At 41.6% G+C, this 22,406-nt stretch overlaps 1 protein-coding gene across 8 annotated transcripts in view; it reads right to left on the bottom strand.

Moving 5' to 3' along the window:
- Positions 1 to 347: 347 nt before the first annotated feature.
- CATSPERB (cation channel sperm associated auxiliary subunit beta) overlaps positions 348 to 22,406 on the bottom strand; it is a 72,715-nt gene continuing 50,656 nt past the window's right edge. For 4 of the 8 annotated variants that reach the window (XM_038747556.1, XM_038747557.1, XM_038747555.1 and 1 more), the window contains exons 19-29: positions 21,979 to 22,115; positions 19,894 to 20,084; positions 18,180 to 18,512; positions 16,698 to 16,837; positions 13,931 to 14,122; positions 10,290 to 10,400; positions 7,304 to 7,414; positions 6,910 to 7,045; positions 6,168 to 6,268; positions 4,084 to 4,158; positions 348 to 941 (exon numbers count right to left, since the gene is read on the bottom strand). In XM_038747556.1, the coding sequence (XP_038603484.1) occupies positions 738 to 941; positions 4,084 to 4,158; positions 6,168 to 6,268; positions 6,910 to 7,045; positions 7,304 to 7,414; positions 10,290 to 10,400; positions 13,931 to 14,122; positions 16,698 to 16,837; positions 18,180 to 18,512; positions 19,894 to 20,084; positions 21,979 to 22,115 (1,731 nt within the window). In that variant the 3' untranslated portion in view covers positions 348 to 737. Of the gene's footprint in view, positions 942 to 4,083; positions 4,159 to 6,167; positions 6,269 to 6,909; positions 7,046 to 7,303; positions 7,415 to 10,289; positions 10,401 to 13,930; positions 14,123 to 16,697; positions 16,838 to 18,179; positions 18,513 to 19,893; positions 20,085 to 21,978; positions 22,116 to 22,406 lie in introns of those variants that run through there. The other 4 variants (XM_038747559.1, XM_038747560.1, XR_005451187.1 and 1 more) reach the window with 4 other exon arrangements.

Raw genomic sequence — 22,406 nt, 5'->3', positions numbered from 1 at the left:
TCAGAACTACTGAATCTCTGGCATTTTCCTACGTGTCACAGAGTGGGGTGGATGATAAATTCCCTCAATTTAGCAACTACAGATCTAAATTTGGTAATCAATCTAGCAACGGAATTTATTGAGCACTTACTGTGTGCAGAGCACTGTACTAAGTGCTTGGGAGAGTACACTAAAGCAGAGTTGGCAGACGTGTTCCCTGCTCATGATGAGCTTATGGTCTAGTCTAGCATATAGTGTAGTGCTAGATATCTTGTGGATGTTGAATAAATGATGGTCGGCGAGAGCCCAAAATGCATGGGGAGATTGAAATTTAAAAATGACACTTTTCTCCAAACAAACATCTTTATTAAAACCAAACTTTTTGATTATCCCTCTTCTTTCATCCCAACATAGTAATTACCAATAAGAGTGAAAGACCTGAATGGGTCAGGAATATTCAGAAACTCCCCCAAACCTAAAAGGCTTCACTATATTCTAGAAACTTAAGAAAACAAACTTTACATTCAAATCTTGACCTGTTCAACATCCTATATGTTTCCAAAAAAGGATTCTGTGTAACAAAAAGTAAAAGATTTACAAAAAATGCCAGAAAAAGGTAAATCAATAGCACTGCTATTTAGTGTGTATAATTAATAACGAACACCTTGTGATGGAGATGAGATTTTGAAATGCCCAGAATATTTTCAAGATAAAATACATATTACTTCAGTATCATTTTCATTCCTGCAAATTTATGTCTAGATAGATTGTCCCGAGAGAGAGGAAGATGATACAGATATTTTGATCTTCTTCATTATCATAGTTTTAAAACTGTCCCACGCTTTTATGTTATACATTTTTATCAAGAATGTTACAAAGATAAACCCCCCCAGGAATACGGCTGTTGTAGTGGCAATAAGGGAGCGTCCTGGAAATGCCATCGGCACCTCATCAACATAGATCTGCAAGAGGGAGAGCGTGAATGGTTAAGTTGGTCTACGCTCCATAATTAGAACAAGAGTAATCATTAGCTTCTCATATAAATCTAGGGATATTGTTAGCATTTGGTGGAATTCTGGGCCAGAGTTAACCCACTACAAGAATCTGGGTTTGGGGGTGTGTATATGCAAGTCCATTCTAACTTGGAAATAGCCACCAGACTATTAATAAAAATAACAATTATGATAATAATAATGATGGTATTTGTTAAGCACTTACTGTATGCCAGGCAAGGCACTGGACTAAATACTGGGGTAGATACAAGCAAAGTCACTTAACTTCTCTGTGCCTCAGTTACCTCATCTGTAAAATGGGGATTAAGACTGTGAGCCCCCCATGGGACAACCTGATCACCTTGTATCCCCCCAGCACTTAGAACAGTGCTTTGCACATAATAAGTGCTTAACAAATACCATTATTATTATTATTATTAATAATAATAATAATAATAATAATAAATCTGGTCCCATGTGGAGCTCACAGTTTCAATTGCCATTCTCAGATGAGGTAACTGAGGCACAGAGAAGTGAAGTGACTTGCCCAAGGTCACACAGTAGACAAGTGGAGGAGTCAGAATCAGACCCATGACCTTCTGACTCCAAGGCCCGGGCTCTATCCCGGACTCTATCCACTACACCATCCTGCTTCATCTAGAATGGAGAACAATTTATGTTGGGTGAATAGTAAACAATCATCCTTTCTTTCATTTGTCATACACGACACTTCCGTGGCGGGGCTGTTCATTGTAATGCAGTTTCAGAACACCTTAGGTGATATTACTGGGGCTGTCAATTGGCCCCATTACTCATTTTGCAAACCTTGGAAGAGTGAGTTCATAGAAACGACAGAGCAGCCCAACTGCTCTACAGAGACGCTATTGAATCTTATAAGGAATTATGGCCACATGAGCTGATGGCATTAGCCCAGTTGTCTGTTGCTTCTGCGACTCATTCAAGGTTGACAGCTCCTCCAGGGAGTGGAAGAACTGCTGCCCTGCAGAAACCCACTTGAACATTACAGGTTCAAAACTGAACTGAAGCCCTTGAGGCTGCACTCATTCTAAAGAGCTGATATGCAGTGTGGCGAGAGGGATGGAGGAAGGAGAGGTCCGTTCCCTGAACAGCATCATTATTATTATTATCATTATTATTATCATGGTACTTGTTAACCACTTACTATGTGCTAAATGCTGTCCTAAGCGCTGGGGTAGATACAAGGTAATCAGGTTGGACACAGGCCCTATCCCACATGGGGTTCACACAACTGAAGCACAGGGAAGTTAAGTGACTTGCCCAAGGTCAGACAGCAGACACAGCAGAGCCAGGGCTAGAGCCCAGATCCTTCTGACTTCTAGATCTGTGCTCTAGCCACTAACTACACTACACTTCACCTAAATGGGGAGGTTTCAGAGGCAGATTTCACCCTCCTCCCCATTCTTCTTTTATAACATAGCTCTACCATGAAGAAAAAGTGCTAAAGTGGCAGTAGCCCTGTCACCCACAAAAGTGCCTCTGGTAGAGAAGGTGTTGAAGAGGTTCCTGGAGTCCTCCTCAGAACTTCCTTGGCCCTGTTGTTCTGGAAGTGACCTCTGGCAGGATCCATAGGAGGTCTGATTATTTCAGAGATGGGCCCCTTTTTTCATGGAAAGTGGATTCCCCAGCACTCTAGCCAAATGCTCAGTAAAGTGGATCACACCCTTGTTTTGTCTTAGGCCGTCGAGTCGTTTCTGACCCATAGCGAAACTATGGACACATCTCTCCCAGAATGCCCTGCTCTCCATAAGAGGTGACATTTTTGACTTTTGAAATAGGTGCACCCAACAGCTTTGTCTAGCTTTCATTTGTTTTTAAATATATCTTTGGTTTAAGTGTGCACTGTTCTTTCAAATGGAAAAAATCATCACTTTTTAAAACAAAAATAGCATTTATTCATTGCTTACTATGTTCCAGGCACTGTTCTAAGTCCTGGGGTAAATACAAGGTAATCAAGTTGGGCACTGTCCAAGTCCTCCATGGAGTTCAGAGTTTTTCTTTCTATTTTACAGAGGAGGTAACTGAGGCACAAAGTTAAGTGACTTGCTCAAGCTTACACAGCAGACATATGGTTGGGGTTGGGATTAGAACCCAGGTCCTTCTGACTCCCAGCCCTGTGCTCTATCCAGTAGGCCACACAGCTTCTTTTTAATCTCTGTTGATGACGGCAGAGCATAATGAATCACCATTTAGAAAGGTGACACAATTCTTCATTAGGTTACAGTGACGCCTAGCCTGGGGGTTATCTGGATCACTGGCTACCACGAGGCTCAGAGGGACATCGCTATAAATTCTCTTGGGACGGGGAGTAGAAAACCCAGCCAAGTGAATTGGCTAAATCACTTACGCAGCCTCACAAGGCTGTAAACGCTTAGTGGGTAGGAACTAAGCCTGCAAAAAAAAAAATACACGTGGGTATTTTCTGTTGATAGGTGTTAATATTCCCTTCATCTCATGCAGCAACAGATATGATACTTCTCTGGAAATACAACCTTGTCCGAGTTGGAGTTAGCTCGGTGTGGAGGACAGGGTATGGAAAGAAGCCTTCTAAAAATTCTGGCCCTAGCCACGTGGCCCCGATAGCCCCTATTCGACTGGAGCATCAGGTCTGAAAAGGACACACCACCTTCCTCCTACCACTCATTGGGGTCAAATCCTGCCCTGCTGGAGACAGGCCAGAAGCAGTAGCAGCATGAGTCAGGTGGGTTTTTCGGGTTACCCTATCACAGCCCCAGATCCATGAAGGAAACACTGCCCTCCCTCAAACACCAACCTGGAGGTTGGATTCTGTTCTTTATGGAGTCCCTCTTTTCTTATCTGTTTTTGCTGCATTCATTATTTTTCTCTCTTCCACATGGGCCTGTTGCCGGTTCCCCTCATTTTTAGATAGAAGTGGCCTTGGGCTCAGGGTCTCTGGCTATCATCCTTGTATCTTTCCCCAATACTCAGGGCAGCACTCTACACAAAGTAGGGGCTCAGTAAACACTACTGAATGATTGAAGAATCCCTGCCTTGGTGCAGGATACCCATTTGCAAACCTATGACAATGAAAATTGTAGGGAACTCACTTTACCTGAAATTCCACCACTAAGGGACAAAAGGTGACTCCAGGAATAGTAGTTACTCTGAAATGGAAAAGCTCAGAACCCTATGGAAAAACGCAATGGTTAATATTTGGTAACACATCCGTTTCCTGATGTTAAAAAAGGACGATTTCAGAGGGTAATTTTCTACAAAAATGTAACGGAGATCCCACTAATACTTAGTTTGAAAAATGACGCTGAGCACAAAAAGTTTGGTGATCCTACTTATCTCCCTCTTCCCTTAATCCTGATCCTAATCCTAATCCCCTAATCCTAAAAAGCAGCATGGCTCAGTGGAAAGAGCCCGGGTTTTGAAGTCAGAGGTCATGGGTTCAAATCCCAGCTCTGCCAATTGTCAGCTGGGTGACTTTGAGCAAGTCACTTCACTTCTCTGTGCCTCAGTTACCTCATCTGTAAAATGGGGATTAAGACTGTGAGCCCCCCGTGGGACAACCTGATCACCTTGTATTCTCCCCAGCGCTTCAAACAGTGCTTTGCACGTAGTAAGTGCTTAATAAATGCCATCATTATTAATCCTGACTCACCTGACAGTAGGCACAAGAACAGAACTCAGGGAGAGCCCACAATAATAATAACAGTGATGGTATTTGTTAAGCACTCACTATGTGCCCGGCACTGTACCATGCACAGGGGTGGATACAAGCAGATCAGGTTGGACGCAGTCCCTGTCCTGCATGGGGCTCACAGTCTCAATCCCCACTTTATAGATGAAGTAAGTGAGGCCCAGAGAAGTTAAGTGATTTGCCCAAGGCCACATAGCAGACAAGAACCCATGATCCTTTGACTTCCAGGCCTGTGCTCTACACCTTGCTGCTTCCCCACATAATCTAGTGCTTCTAGGACTTGTAGACATCAGAAAAAAAGATCACGCATTCCGATCAATCGACAAGTGGTACTGAGCATCTGTACATGCTCAATCAATCAATGGTATTTATTGAGCTGTTACTACATGAAAAGCACCATACTAAGTGTTTGGGAGAGTACAGTGCAACAGTCAGCAGACACGTTCCCTGCTCACAGTGAGCTTACAGTCTAGGGGGCTCAAAGCCTAAGGCATTTCCCGAGAGCTGTTGGATAGTGGCAGGGAAAATATTCTAGTTGCCCTTTTGCTCCAGTACTTTGGGCAATTTTCATCCACCTCTTACCAGCAGGAGTAATAGTATTTATTAAGCACTTATTGTGTGCAGAACACTGTACTAAGCGCTGGGAGAGAATAATACACAGATGGGAATTAGACATAATCCCTGCCCCTCAGGGGGCTCACGCTTTGGTTACCGGGACAGGTAACTAAAATGTTGGGGAGATGGGTATGAGAGCTTTACCTCTATTTATACTAATAGTTATGGTATTTGTTAAGTGGTTACTATGTGCCAGGCACTGTACTCAGCACTGGGGTGGATACAAGCAAATCGGGTTGGACATAGTCCCTGTCCCATGCGGAGCTCACAGTCTCAATCCCCGTTTTATAGATGCGGTAACTGAGGCACAGAGAAATAAAGTGACAAGTCGGGGAGCCGGCAATAGAACCCATCAACTTGTACTTCCCAAGCGCTTAGTACAGTGCTGTGCACACAGTAAGCGCTCAATAAATACGATTGAATGAATAACCTTCTGACTCCTAGGCCCTTGCTTTATCCATTATGCCATGCTACTTCTGCTTACACCCTACTCAGTCTAGGTAAGGAAAGGGGGAGTAAAACCAAATCATGGTTCAGGGCTCAAAGTGGAGGGGCCTCAGAGCTGGGTCTGGGGTTTTTTAAAGTGGATTTTAAGGGTAAAGAGGCTGGAAAATGTAACTGTAATCCACCAATGTAGGTTTAGTGCCTAGGACATCATTCTACTTCTACTTGAGTGGTTCCCTCATTCTCTAAAACTTGTATGTACACCACAGAGTTCAAGAAACTGACCACTCCCCTCAAGATTATAGCCTTAAACCACCAAAATTTTCACTTCAAACTTAAATTAAGCACTTTAGAAAACGTTCATGGTTGCACAAAGTACACTATACAAACATATTGTAATGTTTGTATAAGCTTTAAAAAAAATAACTTACCATTATGCTTAGGTTCAGGCCCTTTGGATTGTACACCGTAAGTTTACTTTCGGCTTTCAAATACTTTTTCATTTTTTCCACGCCCAGTGTTTCCTCGTCTTCTGTAAAACAACAAAACTGTGTTTCAATTTTGTGTCTTCTATCTTCTCAAGGCCGTGTTTTCTAGGGGTGGAACTTAAGTGGGGAAAGACTCTAAGGCTTGATGATGCCTTCCAATGTTTCATTGGAGAGAGGCAGTTTGCTGGCAGAGGACAAGATGTTCTGGAGAAAGTATATCCATGGAGTTGTTATGAATTGGAAATGACTTGATGGCACTTAATAATAATAATAATAATGATAGTTTGCTAGTTTGCCATTTGGGCTCCCTCTTTTCTCCTCCTCAAAAAAGTGCAGGCTCCCCTTGGAGATCACTGGGGATGGAATGCTCTCTGGGGGAATCTGATCCAGAACAGAAAAGTTGTTCTCAAATTTCATTGTCAAATCCCTTCTGCATCGACTGCTAAGCCACAGAATCTGGGACTTTGAAGTGGTGCTAAATCAAAGCCTAGAAACAACAGGGTAGACATGAACATGCTCACTGTTACCCATTTTTTTCTTCAAAGAATGGCTATACATGTGGAAACTAGCTGGGCGTGTGTTGGAGAGGGATGGGAAATGGATTCACAGAATCAAACTGGTAAATTAACAAGTGATAGAGCATTTGGTATCAAATGAGAAACCTCCACAGATGTTAGAGCCTTACTTAGCATCCAGGTTTCCCTGTTGTTAACTTCTGTTATAGTGATAAGATACGGGGGTTCCATTGGGACCCTCCCATCCTCACTCACAACTTCCAAAATGATAGGGTATTTGATAACAGGAAACCTCTGACGTGGAACCTAAAATATAAATTACAATAACACTCGAATTAAAAAGCAACGACTACCCGGGGGAGGTAGGGTAAAATGAAAAGGGGAAGAGTTCTGGAACACCAACCTAAGCATTTGAAATATTGAAATATAGTTTCCTGAGTCCTGTTATCTTGCTTGCATAATAAGCACATGCCTTTCCATGAACTTGAAATATTTTGTTCATGTCAAAAAGACAATGGACTTCACTTTGAAGTCTTATGCTTAAATGCAATTAAATTATCTTACCTCCTCTTTGCAGTCCGAGAAAGCAACATTATCTGACAACTTCTGGTTTTCCGTGCAGTTGCATTCTGCTCGAGAGGACTTGTTAGCACACTGTTTGTATTGGCCTGTTAGCTGCAAGAAGCAAAGGATAAAGGGGCCATTTTTCCTATCTTACACAATTTCTACAAATTAAAGGGTTGTTTTGGTGGAGATCCAGGGAAAGTTAGCCTCTTGTCTCACCCCTCTCCAGTCTGCTGCCTGGATCATTTTTCTAAAACGCCGTTCTGTTTCCATCTCCTCACTCCTCAAAAACCTTCAGGCATTACCTATTCCTCTCCGTATCAAGACAAAGCCCTTGACCATTGACTTTAAGGCATTCATTCATTCATTCATTCAATCATATTTATTGAGCGCTTACTGTGTGCAGAGCACTGTACAAAGCGCTTGGAAAGTACAAGATGGCAACATATAGAGATGGTCCCTACCCAACCATGGGCTCAATCAGCTCTCTCCCTCCTGTTTATTCATTCCCTTCTTCCACAACCCCCTCACCTCATCCCCATTTTATGCTCTTCATTCTCCTCAAGCTAACCTACTCACTGTATCTCATTTATCTCTCTCTTCTCTGACCCCTTATATCAGTTCTTAGCCTCCTGTCCTCCCCTTTCATATCCACCATCCCTATTTTCAAAGCCCTTCTGAAAGCCCATCTCCAATGGGAGACTATCCCTGAAATATTTTCTTTTTCTCTTGAGTTCATATCCTCCCAATTACCATGTCAGCACTTTCGTTCCAGTTCTGCATGGGGAGAGGGGAATCTGTGGATATATGAGAAAGTTTGAGAGGGTTTACGATTGCATGTAAGAGGGAATGTGAGAGAGTATACATAAGAGAATATGTGTGTGAGAGGAGAGCCAATGTATCTGAGGGTGAATGAGAAGTGCGTGCCTACATGTTTTTGTCTCACCATCCTGCAATCTATATTCCCTCTGACTGTGTCATCCATCCTTTCCTGGCTTCTTCAACTTCTTAATCTTGGATCACTGTCCCTGCCCTCATGGAAGGTCCTGCCCACTAACATTATATTGGCAGGACAGCAATACAACTAGTTCTATTCTCCAGCTCCATTTCCTTTTGTTCTAATTAATAATGTATTGGGCTATTATAATCACTTTACAAATAATTGATTAGAAATGAGCTACTTTGAAAAAGAAGAGCCTCATGCAAACATACATAAATGGCATGAGTGGACTATACGTGGGAATCATTTTCACATGGCTGAGGAAGACCACCCACCCGTTGCTAGGGTTAATAATTATTTTGTGGCCTCTGAGGACTTCTTCTGGACTTTTTTTTCAACATCACTATTAGCAGAGTTTATAATCGGCAAAAGAGTTACTTCTCTGTGACCATAAGGCCAATTTCTTGATTTTTACTTTAATAATGAGAAAAATAATTATGGTTATGTGTTAAGTGCTTCTTATGTGCCAGGCATTGTACTGGGGTGGATAGAAGCAAATCGGGTTGGACACAGTCCCTGTCCCATGTGAGGCTCAGAGTCTTAATCCCCATTTTCCAGATGAGGTAACTGAGGCACAGAGAAGTTAAGTGACTTGCCCAAGGTCACACAGCAGACAAGTGATGGAACCATGATTAGAACCCACATCCTCTGACACCTAGGCCCATGCTCTATCCATTATGCCATGCTTTAAGGTATTAACACATTCTTTTCAGAAGAAAGGAGAGAGAAAATGTAGGTGACAAACAAACAACTGGTGATTTCCAAGGAGTCATAAATTGACCTTGGAGAGGGTCTCGGCAATTTTGGCTGGGGAGACGAGGAGGTGTGCTGTGACAACATGATCCCAAACTCAACAGCCTTGTTAAGTGACCAACCAAATTAAAAGATCAAAGTTTTTTGGGTTTTCTTTTTAAATTAAGCCTGAGATCCAGAAGTGCAATTCGAGAAGCAGCATGGCCTATTGGAAGGAGTAGGCTTGGGAAACAGAGGACCTGGGTTCTAATCCTGACTCTGCCACGTGTCTGCTGTGTAATCTTGGGCAAGTCACTTCACTTTTCGGTGCCTCAGTTCCCTCATCTGCAAAATGGGGAACTAATACCTCTCATATGTGAGCCCATTGTTGGGTAGGAATTGTCTCTATTTGTTCCTGAATTGTACTTTCTAATCAATCATCAATCAATCAATCAATCGTATTTATTGAGCACTTACTGTGTGCAGAGCACTGTACTAAGTGCTTGGGAATACAAGTTGGCAACATATAGAGACGGTCCCTACCCAACAGTGGGCTCACAGTCTAGAAGGGGGAGACAGAGAACGAAACAAAACATATTAACAAAATAAAATAAATAGAATAAATATGTACAAGTAAAATAAATAGAGTAATAAATACGTGCAAACATATATACATATATACAGGTGCTGTGGGGAGGAGAAGGAGGTAAGGCGGGGGGGATGGAAAAGGGGAGGAGGGGGAGAGGAAGGAAGGAAGGGGCTTTCTTCACTTTCCTGACTTTTTTGATGGCATTTATTAAGTGCTTACTATGTGCAAAGCACTATTCTAAGCACTGGGGGGGTTACAAGGTGATCAGGTTGTCCCACGGGGGCTCACAGTCTTCACCCCCATTTTACAGATGAGGTAACTGAGGCCCAGAGAAGTTAAGTGACTTTCCCAAGGTCACACAGCTGACAATTGGCAGAGCCAGCATTTGAACCCATGACCTCTGACTCCAAAGCCCGGGCTCTTTCCACTGAGCCACGCTTCTTCTTAATGCTTGGGCCTCCTCTATTCCCTCCTCCTTCTCCTGTCTTCAAAAAATTAAGCCAGGGTTGGCTTGCCCAGCACTCAGCAAGAATCCTGTAAGGTGGATGCTTCATAATTACTTGATAATGTTGTTTTCCACATTTCACCAAAAAAAAGAGTTCTTTTTTTGGTGTGTTGGTTTTGTTTAAGGTATAGGTCAGATATAAATGCAGGAAATGACTTACTCGAGATTTGGGAAAATAGTCTCTGGGTCTGCCTTTGCTAGGATCCGCATTGTAGATGTTATCCGTGAGTGGGATCGCTATTCCCAAATTAGATGGAGGCCTGTAGTTCACCTGCATAGAGTAGATTAAAGTGAGAAATAGCACAGACAAGTAGGTATATTTGTCAGATAGGGAAAATACAATGCTATTTCAATTACTTTTGATATTTTGGCCTCATTTCTAGCCACAATTGTGCTGAGAGTGTAGGCAGTGTGGCTTCCCTTTTCATGGCATTTGTTAAAGTGCCTGCTATGTGTCAAACACTGTTCTAAGCATTGGGTTAGAGGCAAGATAATCAGATTGGACACCATCCTTATTGGTGACCCAATCCTGCTGCTTCCAATGGGGGTGGGTAAGTGGGAAACAGGGAGGGAGCAGTGAGTCCCATCAGCATTCCTCCCCACAGCACAGTGCAGGCAGGAGAAAGCATTTTGGAAGAATGGCCTGGGAGAGAGAAGTGAGCAATTTGTGCAGATATATCTAGGTAAAACTCTGTCTCCACCCCTTGTGACCAACTGATCCCCCTCCTACTAGAGCAGCTCTGACTACTTTGCAGGTTCCCGCCCTGGCTTGCATGCCTTTCTTCATTTAGATTTTGTGGTCTAAGGATGGGGGAACTCGGATCAGGACTCTATGATCTAGAAATAGTCTAGATGGAAATAGGATTGTGAAACAGATGGAAATAAGGGCTGTTGGAGGAAGGGACAAGATGTTTGGATCCTTAGGAGAGGTGGAGGTAGGGCAAGACAAGGGCAAAGAAAGAAAGGCGGAAAGGAAAGAAAAGGAAAAGAGGCCAAAAGGAGAGTTAAGAGCAAGATTGTAGATAAAACCAGGAGGGAGACTGAGGGGTATACAAATCTCCATCTCCTCTTCCACTTCCTCCTCCTCTTCATCTCTAGACTATAAGCTCATTGTTGACAGGGAATGTGTCTGTTTATTGTTGTATTGTACTCTCCCAAGCGCTTAGTACAGTGCTCTGCATACAGTAAGCACTCAATAAACACGATTGAATGAATGAATGAATCCTCCTCTGCTGTTTGCCATTCCCTGACACAGAGGCCTGAGCCGTGAATGAACTGCAAACAACGGCAACTGGTGGCAGTGGTTGGGGGTGAGCAGCAGCAAGTCACTTAACTTCTCTGTGCCTCCCTCCATTACCTCATCTGTAAAATGGGGATTAAAAGTGTGAGCCTCATGTGGGATAACCTGATCACCTTGTATTTACCCCAGTGCTTAAAACAGTGCTTGGCACATAGTAAGCAGCGCTTAACAAATACCATAGTTATTATTATTATTTTGGCCACTTGGCTGCACCAAGATAAGCTTATGCTCTCCATCTGCAGCTCTATTGAATTGTACTCTCTCAAGTGCTTAGTACAGTGTAATGTTCACAGTAAGAGCTCAGTAAGTGGCTAAGTGAGCCATTGAGCCACTTGTCTGCTGTGTGACTTTGGGCAAGTCACTTAACTTCTCTGTGCCTCCATTCCCTCATCTGTAAAATGGGGATTAAGACTGTGAGCCCCACGTGGGACAACCTGATCACCTTGTATCCTCCCCAGCGCTTAAAACAGTGCTTTGCACATAGTAAGTGCTTAACAAATGCCATTATTATTACTATTATTATTATTAAATAACCATTGATTGATTGCTTTTCTAGGCCCCAGATAGGGGGTTTCCACAGTGGCTGGGTGATGTACTTCCGATCCAGCCAGGAGGAAACAGTTCAGCCGCAGTGAGGTTGGTAGCAGTGGCAGCAGTGGAGGTGGCTGCTGAGAAGGCTGTCCCTCTCTTGCTCTTCAGCAGTGGCAAGAAGACCTGGCCACTGCTGCTGATGCCATCATCACGTTGTGACTGAGTGGTAGTGTCCTGCTACCTTGGCGTGGCAGCAGGTTTGACAGGAGAGAACCCAAACAAGTTCAACTGTATTGCCTGAGGCAGCTCTTCTGGTCATTTTAGCTCACTTTTTGAGAAGCAGCATGGCCTAGTGGATAGAGCATAGGCCTGGGTGTCAGAAGGACCTCGGCTCTAATCCCAGTCAGCCAGCCAGTCAGTCAGTTGGATTAATTGAGCCCCTACTCTGTGCAGAGTGCTATACTAAGCACTTGGAGAGTACAATATAACAATCCCAGCTCTGCCACTTGTCTGCTGTGTGACCTTGGGTAAGTAACTTCACTTCTCTGGACATCAGCTATCTCATCTGTAAAATGGGGATTGAAACCATGAGCTCCACATGGGAGAAAGACTGTGTCCAACCTAATAAACTTGTATCTACACCAGTGCTTAGTACAGTGCCAGGCACATAGTAAGTAAGTACTTAACAAATACCATTTAAAAAAAAAATCTTAGCTCACCATTAGGGCCAGAGAGGAAGGACAAAGAAAGGGGTTGGAGACGGAGAGAGGAGAAAGGGTGTTAGTGGAGGGGTGGAGCAGAAAGATGGAGGAGAAGGGTGGAAAGCAGAGGAATGGAAAAGAAGACTCAGCAGTAAAGGGAACGAAGGGGAATAATTGGGCAGAACATTAAGAGACTAGATTTTGGTCTTCTAAACTGGGAAAGGGGCAGGAAGAGTTGGTATGTAGTGTTTACTAAAGATGGCCTACAAAACCATTGACCAAATGGGTAAAAACTGTATTGAAATACATTTTTTTAAGTGGTTCATATCGAGATCGCCTAATAAAATTAATGCCACTAGTTTATCCAAATGAAACTTCTTGCTGATAGTGAATCCTTATTTGACTGTGTGAATGTGACTAAAATAGCATTGCAAGCAACAGTTTCTTGCACACTGGGCTGCTTCTTTAATCCCTTCTCTTCCAATGCTGTGATTCCCTCCTTATGACAAAACCCATCTTCAAAACGCTTAAATACACACCAACCTAGCGGCAGGGAGAAGAGAGTAAAGGTGAGAGATTAAGTTGAGGTCCTAGAAGTGGAATTGCAAGTTAATTTTAAGAAAGCGGTCTGTGGTTCAAACAGGAAAACCAATCAAAATTGAAGTAAACTCATTTTGAAAGCACAGAACAGTCAAAACTAAAATAAAAAATTTTGAAAGCACATCAGAAGTCATCAAAACTTGCACTATTTCTACCTAAGCACCCAATTAACAAAGAGTAACTTCCTTCTTCTCTGCAAAGCTTTTTCAATGTTTGAAATTTTGAGGGGCAGCAAAATGCTATGATCAGTGAAACTCAAATAATTTGTAACCAAACTGGAGGAAATGAGCTAAAGATACATATCTCAATTAACATTTTTGCAAGATACCAAAGTGACATTGTGAGGGGCTGAGTTTTCTAATGGAGACACTCTTTTGTGGCAAATAGACAAAGGAAAGAGAGAGTTCTTAGTCATAACCAAAGACTTCCTATTTATGATAAATCACAATTTGCAGATCTTTAAATGGAAATCACTTTCTTTTTGGAAGTACTCCAGGGAGAGAAGGGATGAAATTTCTACTTTTCAAATCATTCCACTTATTCAAATTATTGCAAAAGCTTCCCTCCTCCCCTCCTCAGAGCCACGTGCAGTTTTACAACCATAAAGGGGCTAAAGGACAGATTGATGATTAATCTCGCAGTAGTAATATGTCTGCTTACGTTTCTTACCAGTAATTTTTTCATTTTTGCTCCATTTTCACTCTCATGCCCCATAGTTGAATTTATGTCCATCATTTTCTCATGGGAAGCAAATACCATTCTTTTACCATAACTACAACTGCTCTTCAGTGTTAGGATAACTGTTGTTACTGGACATTCTATTGATGCCTTCCAGATAATTATCGCAATTGAAGTTGTACCCTGAGAGAAAGTCACATCATTTCTAAGTCCACATATTGTAACTGAAAGGAGAAAAACTTCAGAGACAAAGTAATGTGATAAGAGGAGACATGAGGTCATTGAGTTCTAATGGAAAGAGGGACTATCTAGAGGTGGTATCTAGAAATTCACATATTTGCAAGAACAACAATCAGTGGTATTTATGGAACACTACTGTGTGTAGAATACTGTACTAAGCACTTGGGAGAATACAGTTTATTTATTATCATTTATTTATTTATTTATATTAATGTCTGTCTCCCCACTAGACTGTAAGCTCATTGTGGGCAGGGAGTGTGTCTGCTTATTGTTATACTGTACTCTCCTAAGTGCTGTAGCATACAGTGCTCTGCACATAGTAAGTGCTCAGTAAATACGACTGACTGACTGGCTGAATAAATACGATACAAGAGTTGCTATCACAAGCTGACCACAAGCTTACAGTCTTGGGGTGACCCTACAGTTTATTCATTCATTCATTCATATTTATTGAGCACTTACTGTGTGCAGAGCACTGTACTAAGTGCTTGAGAGGTACAAATCGGCAACATATAGAGACGGTCCCTACCCGACAATGGGTTAGATATAGGTTGTTTAGAATTGAAAAAAAATCAACAATGGAATCATAGAAGGAATCATGGCAATTGGCTCATCAAGAGCTTTTACTTTACTCTGGCCAACATTTCCAGGATTGGGTCACTAACATTTAAAAAAGATTCAACAATTCTGAAACAATGTATCTTCAACAAAAACATATGTATTGAAAACTTGAGTTTGTGGAGTAACAATAAATCAAAGCCTTTTTTCTGTTAGATTAGGTCTTTTCCCATTTTTTAGTTAAAACCTATTTCCACAGGAGTAAAATGGGAAGGAACTAATTACAATAATGTGGGGAGTAACAATAGAAAAATCAAAAAAGGAGCAGATTTTAGGTACTGGGAGTCAGAAGAAACCTGCCTACTTGTTTTGTTTTGTTGCCTGTCTCCCCACTTCTAGACTGTGAGCCCATTGTTGGGTAGGGATTGTCTCTATTTGTTGCCGAATTGTACTCACCCAGCGCTTAGGGAACTGCTCTGCACACAGTAAACGCTCAATAAATATGATTGAATGAATGAATTGGAACTGTTAGGAGAGACTGTAGGGGAAATAGAAAATCATGGTGTTGCAGGGGATATAATAATAATAATAACAATAATGGCATTTATTAAGCACTTACTATGTGCAAAGCATTGTTCTAATTGCTGGGGGGATACAAGGTGATCAGGTTGTCCCACGTGGGGCTCACAGTCTTCATTCCCATTTTACAGATGAGGTAACTGAGGCCCAGAGAAGTTAAGTGACTTGCCCAAAGTCTCACAGCTGACCAGTGGCGGAGCTGGGATTTGAACCCATGACCTCTGACTCCGAAACCTGTGCTCTTTCCACTGAGCCATGCTGCTTCTCTATGGAATCCTAAAATCTTGTGCTTGGTATGAGGTGATCATATGGTTAGCCCAAACCATAGAACCAGTTGAGGTCAGGATCATGACTATTGAGTGACTATATTTTTGGACAGTGAGGAACTTTCGTAGAGTATGTGGTACTTTGCCTTTTCATTCCCTTATAGTTTTATCCTTAAAGAGTCTCTAGTGTAATGGAAATCATAATATGCCAGGGAATTTCACTGCCTTTCTTCCAAAGTTATCTTACACTCAATTGAACTCAGATTCCTAGAGTTCATGAAGGCCTAAGGTGATGTAACATATTTTATACCTGACTTTACCTTAATAATAATGATAATAATAACAACTCATTCATTCAATCATATTTATTGAGTGCTTACTGTGTGCAGAGCACTGTACCAATAATATTTGTTAACACTTACTATGTTCCAAGCACTGTACTAAGTGCTGGGGTAGGTACAAGATAATCCGGTTAGAGAAGCAGCATGATCTAGTGGATAGAGCAGGGGCCTAGAAGTCAGAAGGATCTGGGTTCTAATCCTGGCTCCACCACTTCTCTGCTGTGTGACCTGGGCAAGTCACTTAACTTCTCTGTGCTTCAGTTACCTTGTCTGTAAAATGGGGATTAAGACTGTGAGCCCCATGCAGGACATGGACGGTGTCCAAGCTGATATACTTTTATTTACCCCAGCACTTAGTACAGTGCCTGGTACCTAGTAAGCACTTAACAAATGCCATTTCAAAGAAAAAAATCAGGTGCCATATGAGGCTCGCAGTTTAAGTAGGAGGGAGAATGCATATTGAATCCCCACTTGGCACATGAGGGACCTGAGACACAGAGAAGTTAAGTGATTTGCCCATGGGCACAGAGCAGGTACAAGATAGGGGCAGGGTTAGAACCCAGGACTTTCTGACTCCCAGGCCTGCGTTCTTTCTACTAGGCCACACTGCTTCGATTCCTCTTTTCTGTCAAGAATGTTAGCAACTCTTCCTCAAACATTAAAACCAAAATCATCCCAAATCCTCATCAGGAGTGCCTTCCCCATGACAGTTTTCCAAAACCTGTTACCAAAAGTTTTAAATACTCATTGGCGAGCCTGAAGATTCAATTTTACTTTTTGGAGAAATTTGCTCTTGACGGAGATTTCCATAGTGTAACTATCAATGTCATCCCAATACTGTTTGGTGTTTACTTCCAGCAAGGTTGGATTTCCAACTATTACATCTAGAAGTGGCATTTGGAATTCTGATATGGCTGTAGAATCAAAAGGAACAAAGGCAAATAAACTCTCAAGTATTTCATTTCTTTAATTCATTCATTCATTCAATCAAATTTATTGAGCGCTGACTGTGTGCAGAGCAATGTACTAAGCACTTGGAAAGGACAATTCAGCATAAAAGAGAGACAACCCATGCCCACAGTGTACTCACAAATTGAGAAGCAGGGGTCAAATGACTCAATCAGTCAATCAATCAGTGGTATGGACTCATCAGAATAATACAGCTATAAGAGCAATTTGTATAATTAGTTGTAAATAGGTTATGCCAACAGCCCTAACTGGGAAAGCCTGTCTCAGACTGCTGAAGGTGTGACCAGTACTGAAAGAAAAGACTGCTCAGACAAGGAATCGCAGGGGCAACACTTCCCCATCCTAAAACTTGTACCTTCCTCCTCCTCCTCTCCCCTGCCCCTGATTCCCCTCACAACTGCCAGAAATGGGAAAGAGGCATATATTTTTGGCCCCAAGCAGTCTTTACCCAGAGGACCACCTAAGGGTTTGGGTCAGGCTTGGGGTGGCCTGGGGAACAATTACCACAGAGACCACAGAAAATCCAATTATTAAGTGGTCTGGTCCATTAACTGGAGAACTCAGAACCAATAAAAGATAAGGGGAGACTCAAAAGACAGGTGAAGAAATACATGGCAAAGTAAGTAAGGAATTAGGAATTTAGGACAAGAATTTTGTGGTAATGGTGAGGTATCTAAGCCACTTAGTATAGTGCTTGGCACACAGTGAGCATTCAATAAATATGATTAATAATAATAATACCTAAACCTAAATAATACCTAAAGTAAATGAGGTAATAATGTAAATATGCTTCTATTGCCAAGTAGCCCTTCTAATGGTCTAGATCTAAAGTAGGGCTTGCCCAGGTCTTCTTCCCTAGGAGCCTAAATATTTTAATGGATTAAAAGGGGATTTTATAAAGTATGGGTGGAAACTAAGGGGAAAAGCATCATGGCGTAGTGGATAGAGCATGGGTTTGGGAGTCAGAATGTCATGAGTTCTAATCCTGCCACTGCTACTTGTCTGCTGTGTGGCCTTGGGCAAGTCACTTCACTTCTCTGTGCCTCAGTTGCCTCATCTGTAAAATGGGGATCAAGACGATGAGCCCCATATGGGAAAAGGACTGTGTCCAACCTGATTTGCTTGTATCCACCCCAGCGCTTAGTACAGTGCCTGACACGTAGTAAGCACTGAACAAATACCACAATTATTATTATAAGCAACAAAAATACTTCAGGGGATAGAGAATGGGCCCTAAGAAATATGGCTAGTCAGAGTTGAAGAAAAAGTAAATGTAAAGTGGCTGACCTTGTCTAATAGGGATGGTTTTGAATGTAAAATCCTTAGTTTTCCCCAGATCAACGTACTTAATGACATTTAATGATTGATTGTTCTTATGTTGAAGCAAATATTTACAAGGATCTTGAGAAATTGTCCATTTCCTCCTAGTCTTTATTCCAAAGTTATACATAAACCATAAGTCTTCTGGCACTGTTTGGTCAGGTACTCTCTTTGGCATGGTCGCGTAGGCTAAAGCAGTTTTATTATCTATAACCTCAAAAATTAGGAAGCTGCTATAACCAGGAATCACCACAGTCTTCTCAGTATCAGAGCTATTAAAACTAGACTTCTTTTTTTGACCTAAGGCAAAAAAATGTAAAATTATGTTTTTTACCAAACAAAGTAGTAAAATCATGTCTTCAACCATTTGCTGGATTTTTAAAGACGGGTCTTTGCCACAGAGCCCGAGGACACACTTGCACCAATTCAGATCTTCATCATCATAAATGTCAATAGAAAATTTTGATCAGACACACACAAAATGAATTATGCAGATTTAATTTCCGGCATAATTAGGGTTCTTTGTTTTGGTTTTGATTTTATGAATTATTTTTAATATAGCAGAGAGACTGTATCCCTTCCAGTGCTTAGAACAGTGCTTGGCACATAGTAAGTACTTCACAAATACCATAATTATTATTACTATTATTATTATTATTACTATTATTATTATTGTTAGTCCTTGTGGTAGTGCCAGGGGCAAGACATAGTGGGCTGACAGCAAGGACAGCAGCTCATCTGATCAGTATTGTGTCAGACAGCTGAGGGTAGAAGAGAGTGGTCTGGAGCTTGGAGTTTGCCTTATCTGGCCAGCAACCCCAGACTTTGTAGTCTCAATACACAGAATAGTGGCAGTTGCCCCAATCGCAGATATGCAGTCCCAGACATCCCTCACCCTCTCCTGTCTTCCCCCTCTCCTGCTTTACTCTCCTCTTGAACTTTGGGGAATGTCTCGCCCATATGGAATGCTTCGTCACCTTATTTTGCTCTGCTCATGAAGCTTTCTGTAAGAGCTCTCAACAAATTTGGAAGGTGTACATGATATAAAAGTGCAACCTGATGATGACATATTGATTTAGGGTGCATCACTAGAAGAATATGAGTCTTGAATTTATTAAAGAATGCAAAGCAGGCATGAAATGGAATAAAAATAAAGATAAATTGAGAATAAAGGAAATTTCATATTTAGGGGAAAATGGGCTAGCAAATTCAACCCTGAAGTCAGGCAAGTTCAAACAGGACTGTTCCAGTGTCAAAAAGGCATTAGGCATATTGTATTTAAATGGGAAATATTTGGCCAACCTACCTCAAGAAACAAGACATTTAAGATGTTTACTAAAATGACAAAAGTGTCATGATTTGGAATACATATCACCCATGAACATTTGGAGCAAAGATAAATTATATTCCAATCCAAACTTTGCTGGCACTTATAGCCATTCTAACTTACACTGTTGTCTCCTATTGTGCACGACCTTTCCCAACTCAACTTCCTGTTGTTTCTAGGTCCCCATAAATCATTTTCTATTTCTCTGATAACTTTTTAATAAAGGTCCAGTGGTTTAATGCATTTGAAAGTTAAATATGCTTGGAAACATACTTTAAAATGGCAAGAATGGGCATCTTGCACCCAACAAATGTTCTCATTAATTTCAATCTATCATCCACAACTTTATCTTACCATTTGGTTGGATAACAAGTGTAAAAGTTGAGTTTGAATTTCTCGTAATAGTTAGAAAGCTATTCAAACAAGGGCTTTCCTTCGGGGAGTTAAGAGGAATCTTCTCTACAATGGTTGCAATGGCAGAGGATGTATAACCTGGGAGATGATCATGTTGGAAAACTTCCTCTATCACCATTGATCCAGAAGGGCTAAATAAAAAATAAAATTAAAATAAAGTCTCAGAGCACTTGAACAAGATTTTCATTTAAGCAATCGAATCACATTTCATAGGTATTTTTCTTTTCAGACTTTGCAAAATCACAAATTTCTAACATTCATTCATTCATTCAATCATATTTATTGAGTGCTCTCTATGTGCAGAGCACTGTTCTAACCACTTGGGAGAGAACACTAAACAATAAACAGACACATTCCCTGCCCACAATGAGCTTACAGTCTAGAGGCAGGGAGACAGATATCAAATCAAAGAAATAAAATTACAGATATGTACATAAGTTTGGAGGAGCTGGGAGAGGGGAATAATAATAATAATAACAATGGTATTAATTAAGCGCTTACTATGTGCCAAGCACTGTTCTAAGCACTGGGGTAGATACAAGGTAATCATGTTGTCCCACGTGGGGCTCATAGTCTTAATCCCCATTTTACAGATGAGGTAACTGAGGCACAGAGAAGTTAAGTGACTTGCCCAAAATCACACAGCTAGGGAAAAGTCAGGGTGACACAGAATGGAGTGGGAGGTGAGGAAAGGTGGGGCTTAATCTGGGAAGGCCTTTTGGAAAAGATGTGCCTTCAATATGGCTTTGAAGTGGGGGAGAGTAATTGCCTCTAGAATTTGAGGAGGGAGGGCATTCCAGGACAGAGGCAGGATGTGGGCTAGGATTCGCTGGTGAGATAGGTGAAATGAAGGCACAATGAGAAGTTTAGCACTACAGGAGCAAAGCGAAGTGCGAGCTGGGTTGTAGGAGAGAAGCAAGGTGAGGTGAGAAGGGACCCCCCTTCTAGACTGTGAGCCCGTTGTTGGGTAGGGACCCATCTCTATATGTTGCCAACTTGTACTTCCCAAGTGCTTAGTACAGTGCTCTGCACGCAGTAAGCGCTCAATAAATATGATTGAATGAATGAATGAATGACAAGGTAGTGGAGTGCTTTAAAGCCAATAGTGAACAGTTTTTGTTTGATGCAGATGGTGGATGAACAACCACTGGAGTTTTCTGAGGAGCAGGGTGACGTGTCCCGATCATTTTTGTAGAAAATTGATCCGGGCAGCAGAGTGAAGTATGAACTGGAGTAGGGAGAGACAGGAGACTGGGAGGTCAGCAAGGAACTTGATGCAGTAAGCCAGGCAGGATAGGATGAATGACTGTATTAACATGGTAACCATTTAGATGGAGAGGAAAGGGCAAATTTTAGCTAGGTTGTGAAGGTGGGACCGAGAGGATTTAGTGATGGATTGAATATGTATATTGAATGACAGAGAGGAGTCAAGGATAATGTGAAAGTTACAGGCTTGTGAAACAGGAAGGATTGTGGTGCCTTCTAAAGGGATGGGAAAGTCAGGGGGAGGACAGAGTCTGGGTGGAAAGAAAAGAGCTCTATTTTGGCTATGTTAAGTTTGAGGTCATGGGAGAATATCCAAGGAGAGATGTCTTGAAGACAGGAGGAGATGTGAGACTGGAGAGAGAGAGAGGGAGGGAGGGAGAAAGAGAGAGAGAGACAGACAGACAGACAGACAGAGAGAGAGAGAGAGAGAGAGAGAGAGAGAGAGATCGATCAGGACTGGAGATGTAGATTTGGGTATCATCCACATAGAGCTGGTAGTTGAAGCCATGGGAGCGAATGAGTTCTCCAAGGGAGTGGTTGTGGATGGAAAATAGAAGGGGACCCAGAACTGAATCTTGAGGGACCCCTCAGTTTCCTCATCTGCAAAATGGGGATTAAGACTTTGAGCCCCACATGGGACAACATGGTGACCTTGTATCTCCCCTAGTACTTAGAACAGTGCTTGGCACATAGTAAGTGCTTAACAAATACCATCATTATTATGACTATTATTATTAGAAACTAGAATCAGATTATTACCTGTATGTCAGCAGTTTGCCTTTATGAATGCTAAAAAATCTTGCATCAATGTCATCGGACTTCAGAGTGAACAATATCACTTGTTTCAGACTAATATACTGCACAGCAAGGGGGGTATTAAAGTTCAAATCAGAATTCTGAAATAGGAGGAATAAAATGTTATATGCATTTTAATAATATTTTTCTTTGGGACAAGTAAACATTCTAAACTGGTGAAACAATTCAGCACAATTTCTATAAGAATATCAGTCAATATCCCCCTTTCTCTGAGAAGCATTGACTGCAGCATTAACGTTCTTCGAAATATGGTATGGGAGAATGAATTTTGACACTTAAAGAACATGCTCATTCCAAATCAACCAAATAGACCAAATCTTACCGCTCTTTCAAAGCCAAACCCTCATATTATTTTGTGCCTTCTATTTTTT

Source organism: Tachyglossus aculeatus, chromosome 1 (assembly GCF_015852505.1).
Source record: "Tachyglossus aculeatus isolate mTacAcu1 chromosome 1, mTacAcu1.pri, whole genome shotgun sequence".
NCBI lineage: Eukaryota > Metazoa > Chordata > Mammalia > Monotremata > Tachyglossidae > Tachyglossus > Tachyglossus aculeatus.
This window is presented reverse-complemented; position numbering and strand designations above follow the sequence as displayed.